Source organism: Ostrinia furnacalis, unplaced genomic scaffold (assembly GCF_004193835.3).
Source record: "Ostrinia furnacalis isolate ACB-3 unplaced genomic scaffold, ASM419383v2 OfSCF6133, whole genome shotgun sequence".
NCBI lineage: Eukaryota > Metazoa > Arthropoda > Insecta > Lepidoptera > Crambidae > Ostrinia > Ostrinia furnacalis.
In genome coordinates, this window is record NW_021136372.1 from 59100 (window position 1) to 76688 (window position 17589).

The 17589-nt window shown below is 35.3% G+C and overlaps 1 protein-coding gene across 1 annotated transcript; it reads left to right on the forward strand.

Moving 5' to 3' along the window:
• Positions 1-5701: 5701 nt before the first annotated feature.
• Positions 5702-9301, forward strand: LOC114362050 (uncharacterized). The gene is made up of 2 exons (XM_028317304.1): positions 5702-7486; positions 8998-9301. The coding sequence occupies exons 1-2, from the start codon at positions 5988-5990 to the stop codon at positions 9230-9232; spliced, it is 1734 nt and encodes a 577-aa protein (XP_028173105.1). The 5' UTR covers positions 5702-5987; the 3' UTR covers positions 9233-9301.
• The last annotated feature ends 8288 nt before the right edge of the window (positions 9302-17589 follow it).

Sequence of the window (17589 nt, forward strand, 5' to 3'; positions counted from 1 at the left end):
GTCGGTTACTTTGTAATAAGGTTAATAAGTAGGTACTGTGATACATTAAACTGTCTATTGCTGTCAAAGTGTAAACAAACTTTATTTTATATGTGTACCTACAATCGGGATGTTGCCTGGGTCAAAAAGCAAGAGTTTTAAGTCCGTCAGTTAACTTATCAAAAAATACTCTACACGTATTTTTCACTTTTTCGAACTAATGAAAATTTAAAGAGATAAAGCGCCCCAAAGTTCATAAGAAGAGGCCCGTGACGTCAACGCTTGCTTAAAAATGCCGCACGTTGTGACGTCGTGCGCAACTTCAACGCACCATAACTATGTAATTATTTGTTAGATTGACAAATAAAAATATACGTGTCCAATATTTTTTGATATTAAACATTACGGACTAAAAAAATTTTTTTAGGCAACTAGCCTATTGATTTTGTGAATTAAATTGCTAAACACTTTTTATAGTCGTGAAAGAAAAGTGGTTCACAATGTGTTAAGGTATTTGTCGAAGAGAAATAGGGTAATTGCGCCGGTTTTCCGTCCAGCTCCTGTTTTCGTCCATTTGACCGACTTGCCACAAACAAATACGGAAAATTAGAATACAAACCTAACTTTCCGTGCAAGTTTGGACTTGTTACAATCTATAATATCTAAGTAACAGTTCTGCCTGCATGAAAATGTAATTTGACAAGTAATAACTCCAAAAAAATCTACGGAAGTTGCTGCTGCATACAGGTGAATGGAAAACGTCGTCAAGTTAGGAAAAAAACGTGCCGGTAGGGAACTTTCATGGTATGTTAAATTACTGTTTTAGCTACTTTACGTAATGTTTTTGGCACGTATGTCTAATTATTAGCATATTAAACACTATTTTAAGGGTTTATTAAAGTTTTTGTATAGAAATCTTAGATAATTAAGTGGACTAATACTAGCATAACAATATTGCAAGATTTTGGTTTTCGTCCACGTGGACGGAAACCCTGACACCTAGTTTATTTTTAAATATCATTTTACTTCAATGGACCTACAAAATACAATGTTTTTTCTTCCAATATGATCTTTATTGCTATTACATTAAACATTTTAGTTTAAGTCCAGTTTTTAACAGTGATAAACCCATAAAAACCTTTAAAAAGATGTGGACGAAAACAAAAAACAACTTTAAACGTTGTTGTGTTTTCGTCCATGACGTCATGAGCAAGCACTGGGGTGGACGAAAACCAAAATTAGCTATTCCTGTAGATTAGTTTTCGTCCATTTGTCCTTCGTACTATTGTAATATTTTCCTAAATTTAGGTAAGAAACTTATTTATTTCTTTTTGATATCATTTGAAAACTAACAAAATTACCTTTCAAATGATATACCACAATCCATAGTTACTGTATTGTAGAATTGGTTTTAAGTTAATAATTCAACTGCACCCTTTTTTCTACACAGTGGTCGAAAACTAGCGTACACTAGGACGAAAACTGATTTTTTTGGACGAAAACTAGTGAAATCGCCTCTTTTGCATAAAATATTTTTTTATAAAAAAACCCGTGGTATTTAGCTACTTATTGTCATATAATATTAAAAGTAAAGTAGACTATATAAGGACTAAAATGACATATGACACATATGAGTAAGGGTGTTTTAAGATATTCATTTCGCATCACAAAGTTGGCAAGTCCGATAATTGGACGAAAACTAGCGCTCTTACCCTACTAAGAGTAGGCGCACACCGTTGATTTTTAGTTGGCCGATAGTTCTTCTTCTTCTTCTTTTTTGATGATGTTGGCAATACACGTCGAGGTCGACTTGATTTGTGCCATTTTCAAGTATTTATGTGATACGAGTTACAAAATGAGATCAAGGTAATGATATAATGAAGGATGATAGATGATACCTCTTCCCACCCTTTGAGTCTCAGTAAAGTTGTGGTGCTTTACGCCATAATGTTTCCGACAAAGGTTGTCAAATTGACTGACATGTTTATCGTATAGTAGGTACTTACAGTCCATTATGAAAGTTATAGATGACCCACGCTGAACTGTCCCGCCAAACTCAATGACAGGAGGGCGCTACCATCGTTCAACTTTATGGTTTCCAACATGGCAAAAATCGGAACCAGCGATTCGGTATTGACGGTGGCGCCCCGCTGTCAATGTCATCGATAGGACAGTTCAGTATTTTGGAACTATAGCTGTGGTTTGTTTCAACTACCTATTTTAAAGGTTTTTGTCACTTTGTAAGTGTTGAATTTTATAGAATTGGGAAAGAAGTACCGAGTTTGAAGCGTTCATGAGCAGATATTGTAGTTCTGAATTTGATTATCGATGAATAATAAAATAAATCCTACAAGCTTGATTGATGGTTTCATTTAATTTATTTAAACCAGGTTACCTATAATATAATCCTTTTTCGTTAATTTAGGAAATTTTAAATAAGCCCGTAGTTAATCCTGCCGTTTATAATAGCCCGTTTTTTTTCGCCAAGTCGGGACTTTGGTACTTTTTGAGTGAAAATAGCGGGAATCTTCCGTCAGAAGCGGGACATAGTAAAAAAACGTATATAATCAAAGGTCTTCAAATATGTATCTTTTTATTTGACAAAATTACGTTTACGTGACAATAGATAGCAAAAGCCATAGAAAATGTATTTTTAACAAAAAAATATATTTTAAATCAGATTTACCCTATCGTTAAATTCGTCTTTAGAATAAAAAAAGAAAAAAAAAATTAAAAAAGTTTTGTTTTTTAAAATAATAAGATAAGATAAGATAATATAATCATTTATTGTCTTTTCTGTGTTTAAGGCGTTTCAAACAATAGTCTGGTGAAGTGAGTGTCTCTCTCCGAAAAGCGGGACCGAGTCAGTCCCGCGCGGGACATTTAAAGAAGAACGGTCATCTGTGACCCAGGCCCGACAGAAACGAGACATACCTCAGTTTTTTTGTCATGTCTTAATTAGTTAAATTATATATTTTTTATATTCGAAATCTATGTATAACACCAAAATATTACCCTTTGTTTTTGTTCAGGCGTTATACAAAAACTAATACAAAATGCCTATTTATTACCAAAATTGGTAACTGTATGTACCTAAATGTCTATTACAGCTGCTATGGAATGTATCTAGGTGACCTGGAGATACAGCCGGATTATACAGGGTGGAAACGATAAGTGATCTCACTCGATTATTTCTAAACTATGCAAGATATCGAAAAACTAGTTACTGATTCTGAAAGTGCTTCACGAGCTCTTTCAAATAGTACCAAATAATAGGTTACAGATTATGGAAGCTGGTAACATAAAATTTTTGGATTTTGTAACTTCTCGTTTCCACCCTGTATAATCCGGCTGTATCTCCAGGTCACCTAGATACATTCCATAGCAGCTGTAATAGACATTTAGGGACATACAGTTACCAATTTTGGTGATAAATAGGCATTTTGTATTAGTTTTTGTATAACGCCTGACCAAAAACAAAGGGTAATATTTTGGTGTTATACATAGATTTCGAATATAAAAAATATATAATTTAACTAATTAAGACATGACAAAAAAACTGAGGTATGTCTCGTTTCTGTCGGGTCTGGGTTTTTTTTGTATGGGGCGTGACCGTTCTTCTTTGATTTAAAAATCGGAACGTCCCGCCAAAATCAGGACGTCTGGCAACGCTGCTGAAGACACATGCGTTGATGCGTGTCATCTAATCGTATGGCGTTGGGCACTGAACAGTGTCACGTCGTTTTTGCAGTTAGTGAAATTGGCCACCGCAACGAGTCGATTAAGTTTTAAACGTTTTCACTGAGGATTTCACAATAAAACACAAATTATAGCCTGACCAGGAACATAAAAACCCTCGCCATGTTGCGGAAAATTAATGGTACTAATTTATTTTAATGGCAACAGTAACTGAAAACTTCATTGACATGTCACCTTGCATGTCAGTCTATTGCTGTCAAAGTGTAAACAAACTTTATTTTAAATGTGCGCAATTGATTTTGTGAATTAAATTGCTAAAATATTTTTATAGTCGTGAAAGAAAAGTGGTTCACAATGTGTTAAAGTATTTGTCGAAGAGAAATACTAAGGGTTCGGACAATATTTTCGTTGAATAATGTTTCCGACAAAGGTTGTCAAATTGACTGACATGTTTATCGTATAGTACAGTCCACTATGAAAATTAGCTGTGGTTTGTTTCAACTACCTATTTTAAAGTTTTTTGTCACTTTGTAAGTGTTGAATTTTATGGAATTGGGAAAGAAGTACCGAGTTTGAAGCGTTCATGAGCAGACATTGTAGTTGAATATTCAAGTTCAGAATTTGATTATTGATGAATAATAATAAAATCCTACTTGCTCGATTGATGGTTTCATTTAATTTATTTAAACCAGTTTACCTATAATATAATATTTTTTTGTTAATTTATGAAAATATTAAATTAGCCCATAATCCTGAATCCTGATACATAAAGTTAGCCTATTAATTTAATACAGGTACGACTGTACCCAGTGTTGCACTATCAAATGCAATTGACGCGCCTCTATGCCAGGGTTTTTATGTTCCTGGAGGTTCCTGGTCAGAGCCCCGATTACGGTAATTTTTAACGTCAACAATCCAGACACGCTTCTCGATTCTGCGATACGATTGGTCGTTCAATAGCGTACGTCAGCTGTTTTGACCAATCGTATCGCAGAATCAGAAACGCGTCTGGATTGTAGACGTTATAAAAGTTACCGTAATCGGGGCTCAGGCTTGCTTGGCAAAAATGTTATTATACAAGCTGCGATTATCACTGACAATTTAAAAACTTAAAATGTCAAAATACGATACGTCATCCATCTGTCGTAGTGATGTGCCACTGCCAACTCGGAAATAACAATACTTGATTTATCCCGAGTAAAATCCACATAACTCTGTTTGAGCTTGAGTTAACTGGATGGAAACGTGAATGCTTTTTTTTTATTTTTACCCGTTTATTCCCTCAGCTTCGCATCAATAGTTAAAAAAATTGACCTGATTTTTCCACTATCTGAAATAGCTGCAAATCTTTTACTAGGTATCAAATTATTTAAAGCGTTATCACCAGATTTTGCGTAATTTTTTTGCACAATAAGACGGGCTTGAGAGTGCCTTCTTAACCTTTTGTGAGGAGGCTCAACATCCAATGTGGTTGTCGATAACAGTGACAGTGACTGTGATGAATCGTTCGAAGTAATTAAGTACTCGTATAAAGGTACAATTTCATAGAGTTTTGCAGTCGCCGTCTTGGAATAAGTACCTTTACTCTCATTTGTTAATGTGGTCGTATTTCCACTATATTTGAATGAATCTGAACACTGTTTACACGCTACACTAGTTTGGGATGTATTCGAATCGCCAGTGAGTGGACACTGGCGATTCGAATACATCCCAAACTAAAGATTTTCTTTTAGGATCCGGCATTTTTTAAAAACGAAATATAATACACGAAAATATACAATAATAATTGGCAGTTTCTATTTTTATTTCAAGTCTACTTAAATGTGACACTTGTTTGTTATGAATTATTGAATGAACGAACATGGTCTCACATAATTGATCGGCAAACTTCGCTTTATGTCGGTTCCATTCGGTTTACGAACTCAACTTGAGTCAGAGAGAATTCTACTCGAGCGGATTTGAGTTACGCCCAACTCGAGTTAGTTACTCGGGTGAGTTGACCATCACTAGTCTGTCGGTCGGGTCGTTGTTGCTTGTTTGTTTCCCGTTGAAACATTTTTATTTTTATTTCAGTTTACAGTGATTTTTTTCATTTCTTTAGTGCAGTGAAGTGATGTTATAAATGTGATAAAAGTGTGTGTTGTGTACGCCATTCATAAATTGGTAGACTTAATTTGATAAATAAGGTCAAACATTAAGTTTAGTGCGTAGTGAGTCACACAGGCTTCCTATAGTTTGTGTAGTGATAAAGCTAAACAATGTTATCATAAAAATAATTGTTTATGTGACTGAGTTTAAACTAATTTCTAATGGCTACGCCACCAGTTCCAAAGCCAAGGAGCGCGTTCCTTGCGCAGAATGATCCGGATAAACGACCAGTGCCACTCCCGCGCACCAAAGTACCTACCAACAATGATAGAGTATCGGCCACTGACATTTTGCGCTCAATAGGCTCAGTGTCTAAGCAAATCACTGAAGATGTCGCGCAAAAAGTCTCCAATTCCGCTAAAAGTGCCAACGAAAAGCTGGAAAAGTCAATTTTAGACGGCTCGAAATTCGCCAAAGGTACTCTGGAAAAGACGCTAACAACGTCCAAAGCACTCCGCGACTCAGTCACAAAGTCAGTCATTGAAAGCACAAGATCTGCAGGTGTCATGCTAAGGAAGCAGAAAAAAACTGACAACATAGATGAAAATCCACAAAGATGTGTGTCAATGCCTGTTGTTGATGTTAGTCTTTTTGATAACATCCAATTCCACTCGCCCCTACTAGAACAAAAGAGATTCCACAATGATGTCACACAAAATAATGATGTACCGTCTTTACATTTGAATGCATCACACATGGATGACTTGTCCCTGTTCTCAAACAACTCTGACAACACAGACACCGTAAGTGACTTCTCATATGATAGCAGAGAGTCTGAAGCAAACTCAAGTTTGAATTTAAGTGAGCAAACAACTTATGATACTCCTCGGCCGTCCAGGGCAAACAGTATAATAAGTACAATGTCGACACCAGAAGTGCCAGAACGAAGAAAGAAGAGAGAAAGCACTATGGACATCATGAGACAAAATTCCCTCTATGAAAACTGGACTTTGCCAAATCCTACTATAGCTAGTCCTAAATCTGCATCTACCACACCAATAGACATTGCTAGACCCAGCAAGAGTACAATATATGAGTTTGATCCTTTAAACACCAGTAGTACTGCACACAGATATGCAGGAGTGAGTAATGAGCTTATATTACTTGAATCCTTCTTAATTGGTGACACTTACGGCTCAATTATAACCACTGACCACAGTGACGATGCATATGATTACCGAGACAGTGAATACTTCAATCCCCCAACGCCTCCTGAGCGATCTGATAGCCTGATGACTACTGAAACAAAAGCTACGGCATCTACTCCTAGGGACAACAATTCCAACTGGTTTGACAATGAATCTGACACTACATCAACAATAGATGAAGTTAAGACATCAAATTCAATGATGCAAAAGTTTTCTCATATGCTGAAGCTGGATAATGTTTTGCACAAGTCTACAAAGCAAGTAGCTCAGAAAGTAGAAGTTGTTCAGAGACCACCGCTGAATTTAATGCCTGCTCCATACTACTATGGCATGCTGACAAGGATAGTCTCAGCTATGGGAGAGGATTTGTTCAAGAACTCCCAAACCCGGTACTGTGTGCTGTCTGATCAGAAGTTGATCTGCTACTCTGATGCTACTAATGCCATTTTGAAAGAAGCCTACACATTGGACAGTGTGTATTCTTTGCAAGTAGTGCTGCCACTTTCAACTAGGTAAGATTATTTTGTTATTATATTCAGATAGTGTAATGCTTTATTTGTATTATGAAGATTCATATAGAGATAATATTATTTGGGTTTCCTTTATTATTAAAATTTGAGTTACCTACAAAAACTAATTAGGTGGTAGGTTTGATATTGTTGATTTTACTCCTATAAGCGTATTTGATTGGCACAACTGAATTCTTAATTTATTACCAAATAAAAATTTACATTATTGTGTTTAATGAGGATCATTTCGATTTTAAGCTGTGAATGCAGATTTATAGGGCTAAGAAATCCTTAATACACAGTCCAAAAATTTTTGTTCTACGACAAAAATTGACGAAGTTATGGCCAAATTACTAAAAAAGTTCACTGACCGCCCGCACAGTGGTCCTGATTTAATAAAACATGGACATTGATGCTAGAGGCACGAAATTTTTTTTGATGGTTACTGCTATGATAACTAATAAGGCAAAAAAATATTACAATCCTACGAATGTTTTTTACCGAGTTAACACAACGCATAGACAACGTTAACACCGAGGAAGACGCTCCAGTTGATGAGACTGCGGAAGTAGATGTGCAACCATCGACTTCTGGTATAAATAAAAAACCTTTTGAAATTTATGCAAAATTCTTCTTCTGCAGAAGAAGAGGCGCTCTCTAACACTTTTAGATCATTCTGAGGAGGAATTAGTTTACGCTTTATGTGCTAAACTGAAAGAGTCTAACAAAACCAAATTAGCGACTACCTATATTCAAAGAACTGTTCCAAAACGAAGAACGTGTGAAATAGTAGACAATCTTTTAACTTAAAACTGTGTCTACCTGAAGATAAACGTTAGCGCTAGTTACATCATGTAATTTGTCAAAATGGCAATATCGCAATTTGATATTCATTCTCGCTTCAGAGAGTATTTATGGGCTTCCATTCTATCAAGAGCTTCTGGAAACAAAAAAAACTTGTTATCCTTCAGAGAGAGACGATATTTGTGCGAGTTATCAATGATGGACATATTGTAAATTGGGCAACCTCTCGTATAAGCTACTTTTTGACGGCCAGCGGACCTGTACATGCAACGTTGTATTAAGTATTTCCCTTAATTTTTTATTTTATTTTATTAAAAACTGATGCATAAGAGCGCGCGCCAGTGCGAGTCGTTGTTATGTCGTTGAAAACTTTATCCCATAGATCAGGGTGGCCAAACTTTTGACCTGTGAGGTCTACTTATGCTCGAAAATATTTCTTGCGGTCTACTGCAAGGTAGTTTAGAAGAGTGAAATAAAACATTTTAGCAGCAACAGTACTACCACGTTACGACCGACCGAAGCGTGTGAGTACCTATTTACAGGAAGATAGATACCTAGTCAGTTTTCTTGGCCCGAATAGTACATTTTATAATAAGTTTAACTCTCGCGGGCTACCAAAATCGTCTTCGCGGTCGACTGGTAGACCGCGGTGGACCTCTTGGCCATCACTGCCATAGATCATAGAGTTTATCACTCATATTTCTTTTCAGTTCCACCAGCAACTCGTACTGCTTCGAGTTGATGGTGTCGACAGCGCGTAGCTCGCCGCGCAAGGTGCTCTTCAGTTGCGCAAGCGCCTCCGACCGCAGGAACTGGGCGCAGAAAATCGTGGAACACTTGGTGGCCGGCTTTCCCACCAAATACACAGCGGAGTACACACGATGCGGATGGTGCTATCTCAAGGTCAGTGTTAATGGCCCTCTGTTATCTGTATCACAGTTTTAGTTTGTAATTTCCTTGCGAATCACATATTAATGTGAGTAAAAAATGTCCTTCGTTTGAATCAAAAGACAGTCACACTATTTATCACTACGAGAAGTTTGTTAATCCCCAAATTGTTAAGCTGTTCTGTCAGTTAATTATTACACCATAATTGATTAGAAGATTCAATTTGTAGATTTTAGTAATGCAAGAGTTGCGGCGGTTTCAACGAGAAGTAGGATTAATGAGTTTAATCACTTAAAAAATATTTTTTAAAATGAAGTGTATAACACTTCAAATAAAAGTCCACTGTATGAGTCACATTGATACGATCAGACTGCATTAAGTGTTAATTTTCATCACACTAGTTCTCTATAATAGGCGACCGTAAATTGCCGTAAGATTTTAGAAATATGGCGGATTTTAATACCCCCTTATCTGTCTCCCGCTTTGCTACTGAAGGAAGTCAACTTTAAACTGTACGGTATAACTGCGTAAGCGCAGTCATACATGCGTCACGTGAACATACCGCTTCGTACAGCTAAAGTATAGAAAAACATGAGTCAGCTGTCAGTTTGTTTAATATGGCAAAGTAGACGGAATGATGAATCGCCAAATAGAGTAAGTAGGCAGTAGCAGGCCTATTCATCTCCGCGAGTTTACATCGAAAACAAAACAAGCACGATGGCCCCCTACAGGATTACTATTCGACAAGTCCTCACATACGAGCGAGCATTGACTCACGCACGCGTATTCTTGTGTATGATGGAAAAAAATAAAGAAAATGGTGTACTAAACCTTCTGTACGTAGTGCTTATTATTATTCTGTGGCAGTAGACGAAGTGACAAGCTTAAACTATCACCAGACCTACTTTTAAGCAGACGCCAGTTAGGCACGGTTAGATTACAATGTAAACCTCTACATGACCTACTAAACGTCTATAACAGTGATTCTGGTGATTCTTTGCACAGCGTTTTGTTTTTTTTACCTTTGCTTTCGTTTGACCTACATTTTTTGCTGAATTCTGTTTGCTAAGTTGCAAAGACGAATTTTTTATTTTGCTTTCACAGCGAATTATGTTTGCTTTTTTATGTTATACTTAATTGATTTTTATTTTTTGACGTAAGTATAATTATTTATAGTTTTTTTTGCTACGAGCCGAACTTTTTATTTATTTATGCGTAAACGAACAATCTACAATTTAACGCTTATTTCTTTACATTTTTTACTATTAATTAATCAAACCAATATTTTAGTTTACGACCATCAATGTTTTAGTTTACGGCCAGCCAGAAAATCATAAATATACATAGAGTGAATCTAGATCGAAACACATATATTATTGAAATACCTATGTTGGGATAAAATTATAATATTTCATTATACAATATTTCATTGTTGCCCTGCCCTGACTCCCGAGCTAAAATGTGTAATTTGATGAAATTATACTTAAAGTATTTACCTACTGTTTAACACCAGGCGAAACATGAATCTAAAAAATCTTTATCCTGTCTGTTCTTGCCCCTTAAGGGCTACCTTTTTTTAAATTATTTTTGACGTTCATTAGTAAAATATTTATAATTTACTAATGAACGTCAAAAAAATTAATAAAGGACAATGTTCGTTCTCCATACATTGTTCGCCTAAGAACCAACAATTTTGACATATTACTACCCGAAAGCGAAATAATACGATTCTGTGTGTAAGAACAATGATTCCTGATGGACACTTGCCATAAAATTAATGATTAAGAATATTAAATCACAGCGATTTTATAATATGTCGTTTATGACAACATGGCGTCTAATGTATTGTGTGAATGTATGAAAACCGATTCGCGAAAAATGTTTTGTATTGTCGTCACGCCGANTTAGAACGAAAGGGTGCTTAATGTATTTAAAAAAATAGAAAATAATTATGATGGGTTAATGTTTTTTGGCGGTTTTTTAGGCGGTTTCTGACAATGTCCTTTGTAAAAGTAAAAGTGCTTTTTTTAAGCCTATTTACAGAAATAAATGAGTTTTATGAGTTTTTTTTTTAGTTTTATAATTTTAATTTTTGTAATAAAACCACATGAAAACCTATGGAGTGTTAAGTAATTTATTAACATCAAAAGTGTCACAGCTTATTGTAGACTTGACCAAATCGTTGTTTTAGTTTACGGCCATCCAAATTTTAGTGGGCGGCCAGCTGGTAAACTTTAAATTTATAATACTAGCTTTTCCCCGCGGCTCCACCTGCGTGAAATTTAGTTTGTCACAGATCGTTTTGCAGGTAAAGTGGTTTTGACCGATTAGTTTTGACTGTAACATTACATAATAACATTGTAGTGTTCTGTACTCCGTGTAATATTAAAAAAACATTATCTAATAGTCACATATATTAATTACATAGTATTAAGGTTCAGTTTATAGTTAGCTAAATCATTATTTTAGTTTACGGCCATCTTTGTTTTAGATTGCGGCCAGCCGGTTAACTTAAAATAATATTTGCTTTATCAGCCCGTTAATTTAGATCCAAATGAGTATCTATGATACCTATCTCAGTATTTTTAAGTATGTTGGTATGCAATGGAGAAGTTTCGTGATGTTGAAAACATTATATTTCACGGAATGGGATTAAAATATAGACCAAAACTAAAAATACGGTGATGTTTTTTTAAATCCATCAAGAAATGTCTGAGAAATTAATTATTTAAATTACCTACATACTTTCGCGTAGAACTCAAACAGGCGGTGCCGTGATTCACGCCACCCGTTCTAGTTTAAACCACAATGAGGCTGTTAGGAGAAAGTGTATAGTCAATTTTAATATAATATAATTGCATGGTTTTAAACCTTGTCTTACATATTTTTATGATAAAAACCGTTTGGCTGGAAATTTAAAAAAAACCCGTATTTTTAACTGTAACCTTGAATTTTTTTTAGCACATGTCGGATCGATGCGATGGGGACTTTTCACGTTTCATTTATAATGGTGCTCCGAACATTCGTACCAATTTTCAGCTGTATGCGAATTATTGCAGGGTTCATGTCTAATTTGACCGGAATAATCAGTTCTATTGAATCTGCAATGCAGTGAAACCAACACGTCGCACCCTTAATAATATAAGGGCACATTTTCGTCAGTTCTACAAGATGGCTTTCACAGAAAACGAAAACAATGATTAGATAAAGGGGTTCTACATTTTGTGCCCCACTTTGTACTTTTGTCTATTTTCCCGCTAGAAGGGCTGAATCAGTGACATGCCGATATTTGTCGAAACCGGCCCGCGCGACTGTGGTCCAATTTGGAGTTGTGCCTTTGTGTGACAAACTTTTAAGTAAGTGTTGGTGAGCTAAGACTAATTAATTCCATATATTTTTAATAATATGTTACATTTTTATTTTTATTATATTGATAAAGTCTCGTAAATCATAGAAAATTGTAAAAAAAAACTTTAACTTTAGTTAGGCGTACCTTGAATGAGTGTTTGTAGTTAAATTTCTAACTCTCCTATAATTTACCTCTTGATATTAACTTTTATACCTATTGGTTGATAGGGGCCTATAGAATGTTTTATCGCGATGCTAAGAAATAAAGCGGTTATGAAATACTTCCCGCAAATAAACCAATGATTAATAAAATAAGCGACATGCCTTCGTGTATAGGCTATTAACGCTCGCTCGGGGCTCTGGATCCTAGTAGACACAATTTTGGGGTAAAATCCTTTCCTTTAATGAAATTAAGTTTAGAACTAGGCTTTTAAATGGTGCCAATATTGGTGGGAGGTGGGAATGCATACGATTGAAAGTGCTTGTCGCGGGAGGTTCTATCACGGTCACATAAATTGATGCTGATTAGACATAATCAGATTCTGAGAACTGAGGATGCATCGAATTTATTTTAAAATTATCTTTTCACGTATTTAGTTACTCATATTTAATGATCAGCTTTTAGGGCTTAAAATTTTCAGTTTGTGTCTAAATTTTAGTTCTAAAGTGCTTTTTGTCTTAAAAAGTATGAGTTCGTAATGAAACCTTGTGTTAAAAAAAAATAAAACCGACTCCAAAAAACCTACACTAAAACGTAGAAAAATAATTACTAATTACCTACTTATTTATTAGGACGAATTATTAATATTTATGTAGGTATACCATGATTGATACTTCTGGAGTCGGTGCCAAGATTATGAAACATGTAAAGTTTGCCTGCATTTAGTTAACTAATTTATTACCTTGATGTTACCACTGAAGCTAGGCAGTACACTGAGACCAAAAAAAAATTGGTTCATAATCGGCGGAGATATTGCGTATAAAAAAGTTCATCCCCAATTTTCCACTCTTGGGGGTGAAATATTTTCGTCAAATTCGCATGAAACCACCCTTTTGATAATACCTATTCAACAAAAAAATAATCGTTCAAATTGGTTTATAACACTGGTCAACACATGTTTTTTTTCCTTTAATTTTTTTTGTTATTGGGTATTTCTATGGTCCTGATTATGAAAAAAATACTGGGAGATCGTCAGCAGAACAGCTTTACTTTTTAAAATATAGAGTTTTATTATTTTGACAAAAAAATACGAAAAATTATACACTGTGTTGATAAAATATCTATTGATTAAAATATCTATTTATTCAGTCATTGATTTCTTAAAATTACGATCATTTACCAGTTGCCTAATGTGAGTCCCATCAAAAATTACCAACACTCAAGTTTTCTGTGCTTAATCCTGAAAACTTTCATGAAAGAAAATTATAACATTCGTTACTTTTGTCAAGCGCCTTCACAGAGTGTTTCAAGATGCCGAGGTTAATATAAAGTGGTGGAAGTACGGTGATACGGTCTTGGCTAACTAAAGGCATGTTTATAAAATAGTTTGTATCAACTTTAGCTGAAAAGCAAAAAGTTGTGTGTGCGGGAAGCCGCACTGGTAAAATTTTTTGTAACCAATGCTTTTGTTTGTTACGCCTGTTCCAGATACACATAAAACGGGAATTTTGTGTAGCCCCCTTGTTGGCCTAAAGTAAGTTACCTATTCCCAGAACACAAATAACCCATTTGTGGTCTTGATTAATTAATTTGAAATATTTATTTTAAAGTGTCGATGTTACGCAGTTTTCGAAATCCGATAGAGGTTTTCGACATTTTTCAAATATTATATTTTCCACAAACATAGCAGAAGCAATCTGGATTAAGCACACAACATCTTCATAACGAAGCAATATCGAAAACACCAACAAAATATATTTTATTGTCCAATTAAATCAAAAATCTAAGTTAAAATATTAAATGAAGGTAGATAGCTAAAACTTAAAAACAAAAGCTGTTAGAGAAAAACTGTTGCCATATTTAAAAAATATGCGTCAATTTGAGATAGAAACAGAAAAAAAATCACAGGAAACAAACAATTTTATTTTTTTTGTTGACCAGTGTAATCGGCGGAGATATTGCGTATAAAAAAGTTCATCCCCAATTTTCCACCCTTGGGGGTTGTTTTTTTTATTATTATAGCCTGACCAGGAACATAAAAACCCTGGCATAGAGGCGCTTCAATTGCATTTGATAGTGCAACACTGAGTACAGTCGTACATGTGTTAAATTAATAGGCTAAATTTTTTTTTTTTTTTTTATGCTAGCCAAGGCAGGTATTTGACCGCAATCGCACCTGGTGTTAAGTGAGATGCAGTCTAGGATGGTACATACCTGCCCTGTAAGTGCCTATTCACTCTCGCCTTGAAAACGCCCGGATTATAGTGTTATAAATTTATGTATCAGGATTCAGGATTACGGGCTAATTTGATATTTTCATAAATTAACGAAAAATATTATTAAAGGTAACCTGGTTTAAATAAATTAAATGAAACCATCAATGGAGCTAGTAGGATTTATTTTATTATTCATCAATAATCAAATTCAGAACTTGAATATTCAACTGCAATGTCTGCTCATGAACGCTTCAAACTCGGTACTTCTTTCCCAATTCCATAAAATTAAAAACTTAGAAAGTTACAAAAAACTTTAAAATAGGTAGTTGAAACAGACTACAGCTAATCTATAATATCATTGGTTTTATGTCTAACCGACGAGACGAAAAATCAACGGTGTGCGCCATAGAGCAAAGTAATACATAGGGTCTGCGCCGCCTACTCCAAAAGAATGAATAATTATCTATTTTATGATCACCTACATAGTGAGGTACTTAGTTGACCTATCGATATAAAAGAAAATAGTAAAATAATCGCTTCATACTTTGCAAAAATAAATCTAGTAGGTACCGCTCCACGTATTTCGAAATTACAACTGTCAAGTTTCGCCCCTATGGACCTAGTATGGTATCGTGATGAGGTATCGTGTCAAACCCAAAAGACTAAAATAGATACCTACTACTAAGGCCCACTTCAGTAATTCTACTGATGCACTACCCCGGTTTGTATGTGGTAGATGAGAGAATTCCTACAAGTGTGTCTACGCACAGGCAGGTTGCATTCTACGTTTAAATGATATGACGTTTAAATAGGTCGCGCGGCAAGTTTTGATATGATCAACAAACACAAGCAAATTACAAATATTTATATCTGTTTAGGCTCACTGCGCTGATACTCATACATTTTATCAAGTCAAGAGTAAGGTAGCTGTCTAGTGTAATCCATACTTTCTAATCTGTAATGTATGAACTTGAATGTGTAATGTAGGTCTAGACAAGTGGCACTTTTTGTTCGAATTCGTTGAATCCGTTCACGAAGCAAAAAAACTTGAATCCGTTCACGAAACGATGCGCGATGTAACTCCAGTCTTCATACAAAAAAATGGCCTTTCGACATTACAACTGTCGAACTGTCACGTATTGCCACGCTGGGCCCTAAAAATTTTAAACTGCAATGCTATTGGATGACGAACGAAAATCAGCTTTTTGACAAATCTGTATCGCGGTATCGTTTTGTTTGACAGCTAGTTCAAACGATGCTGAAACGTAAACGTAGAGCAACTGCGCCTTTACGCGAAAGCTGACTTATAAGGTTACTTTTTTTCTAACGTAATTAAAACGATTACGAACATTTGCTATTTTTTAGTAATTTTAGTTTCAAAAAAACCTGTTCGGACTGTACTAGAAAGTGAAAAATTTGTTTTTTCTTTGTTAGCGCGTGAACCGTGATACCGAATTACACCGAGTACCGATAAGTACATCAACTGAATTGAAAATGGAGCGTGAATCGCGCGCGTATGGATTTTATAGTAATATCGATTGTCGATAAATTGGACATGAATCCCTAAAACATAGAGTTTTTCCTTCAGCTGTCAGCTGTCACTGTCACTGTCAGTCGTTGTCAGTCAGTCACAGGGTACGGAAACTTCCATACTACGATCAAACTTGCTTCCAAACAGCGACTTCAGTCGATAAATTCCAATACTTTTTTTTTTTTCTTTATGGCTCTCGCGGATTGCGTTTAGCCACGACAGGGTTCTTGATTTTTGCGTTCAGTTTTGCCATAAGTTTTGCGGACATTGCGTTTAGACAGGGTGGGATTAGGTTAAAGTTAAAAGGTAGGGAAACGAATCAATTACGGATGGAAACGGAACAAAGGATGGTTTTCATAGGATCAATTTAGGTGTGATTTATTACAAAATAATAAAAATAAAATAATATTTACATAAGTACAATATACATTACTATTTACAATTTTATATTATTATGGGTAATAAATTCGGCTAGGATATTATAAACATCAATGTTATTGGTATATAATAGGCAAGTGATGGATGTAGGAAAAGGAATTTTAATGGCTAAAAGAGAACTAATAAAAGAGGAACGATCATATAGGCAACAGTAAAAAAATATGTGATTTAAGTCTCCGACGCCAGAACCACAAATGCACGAATCATTATCAAGTACATGAATTTTAGCCAAGTGTGCTGGAGTGCACACGTGACCAAGTCGCATTCTAGTTAAAATGGTAGTAACTGTTTTGGAAAGATTCATTTTAACAAACCATGGTTTACAAAGGATGGATGGTTGAATGAGCTTGTAATGTTTCCCCTTAGATTGGCTAGTGAACTCCCAATTCTCATCCCAGGCAGATTTGAGATAAGCTTTGGGAAGGGCTGCCGTTAAGTCATGGCAATAATTTGTGTACGGATGTATATCTCCACACTCAACCGCTTCATTGGCCAGCTTATCAGCTTTATCATTTCCTGGAATATTGGTATGACTAGGAATCCACGCAAAATTAATTAAATGACTGTTAAGACTACATTTGTGAAGTAATTTCCTGCATTCTGTAATAATAGGATAATTAGTATTGTTCTTAAATGGAAATTTATGTAATGCCTGCAAAGCACTTTTAGAGTCACAAAATTTACAGTTTTGTTTAATTTCATAAGGAGAGCATACTCTAAA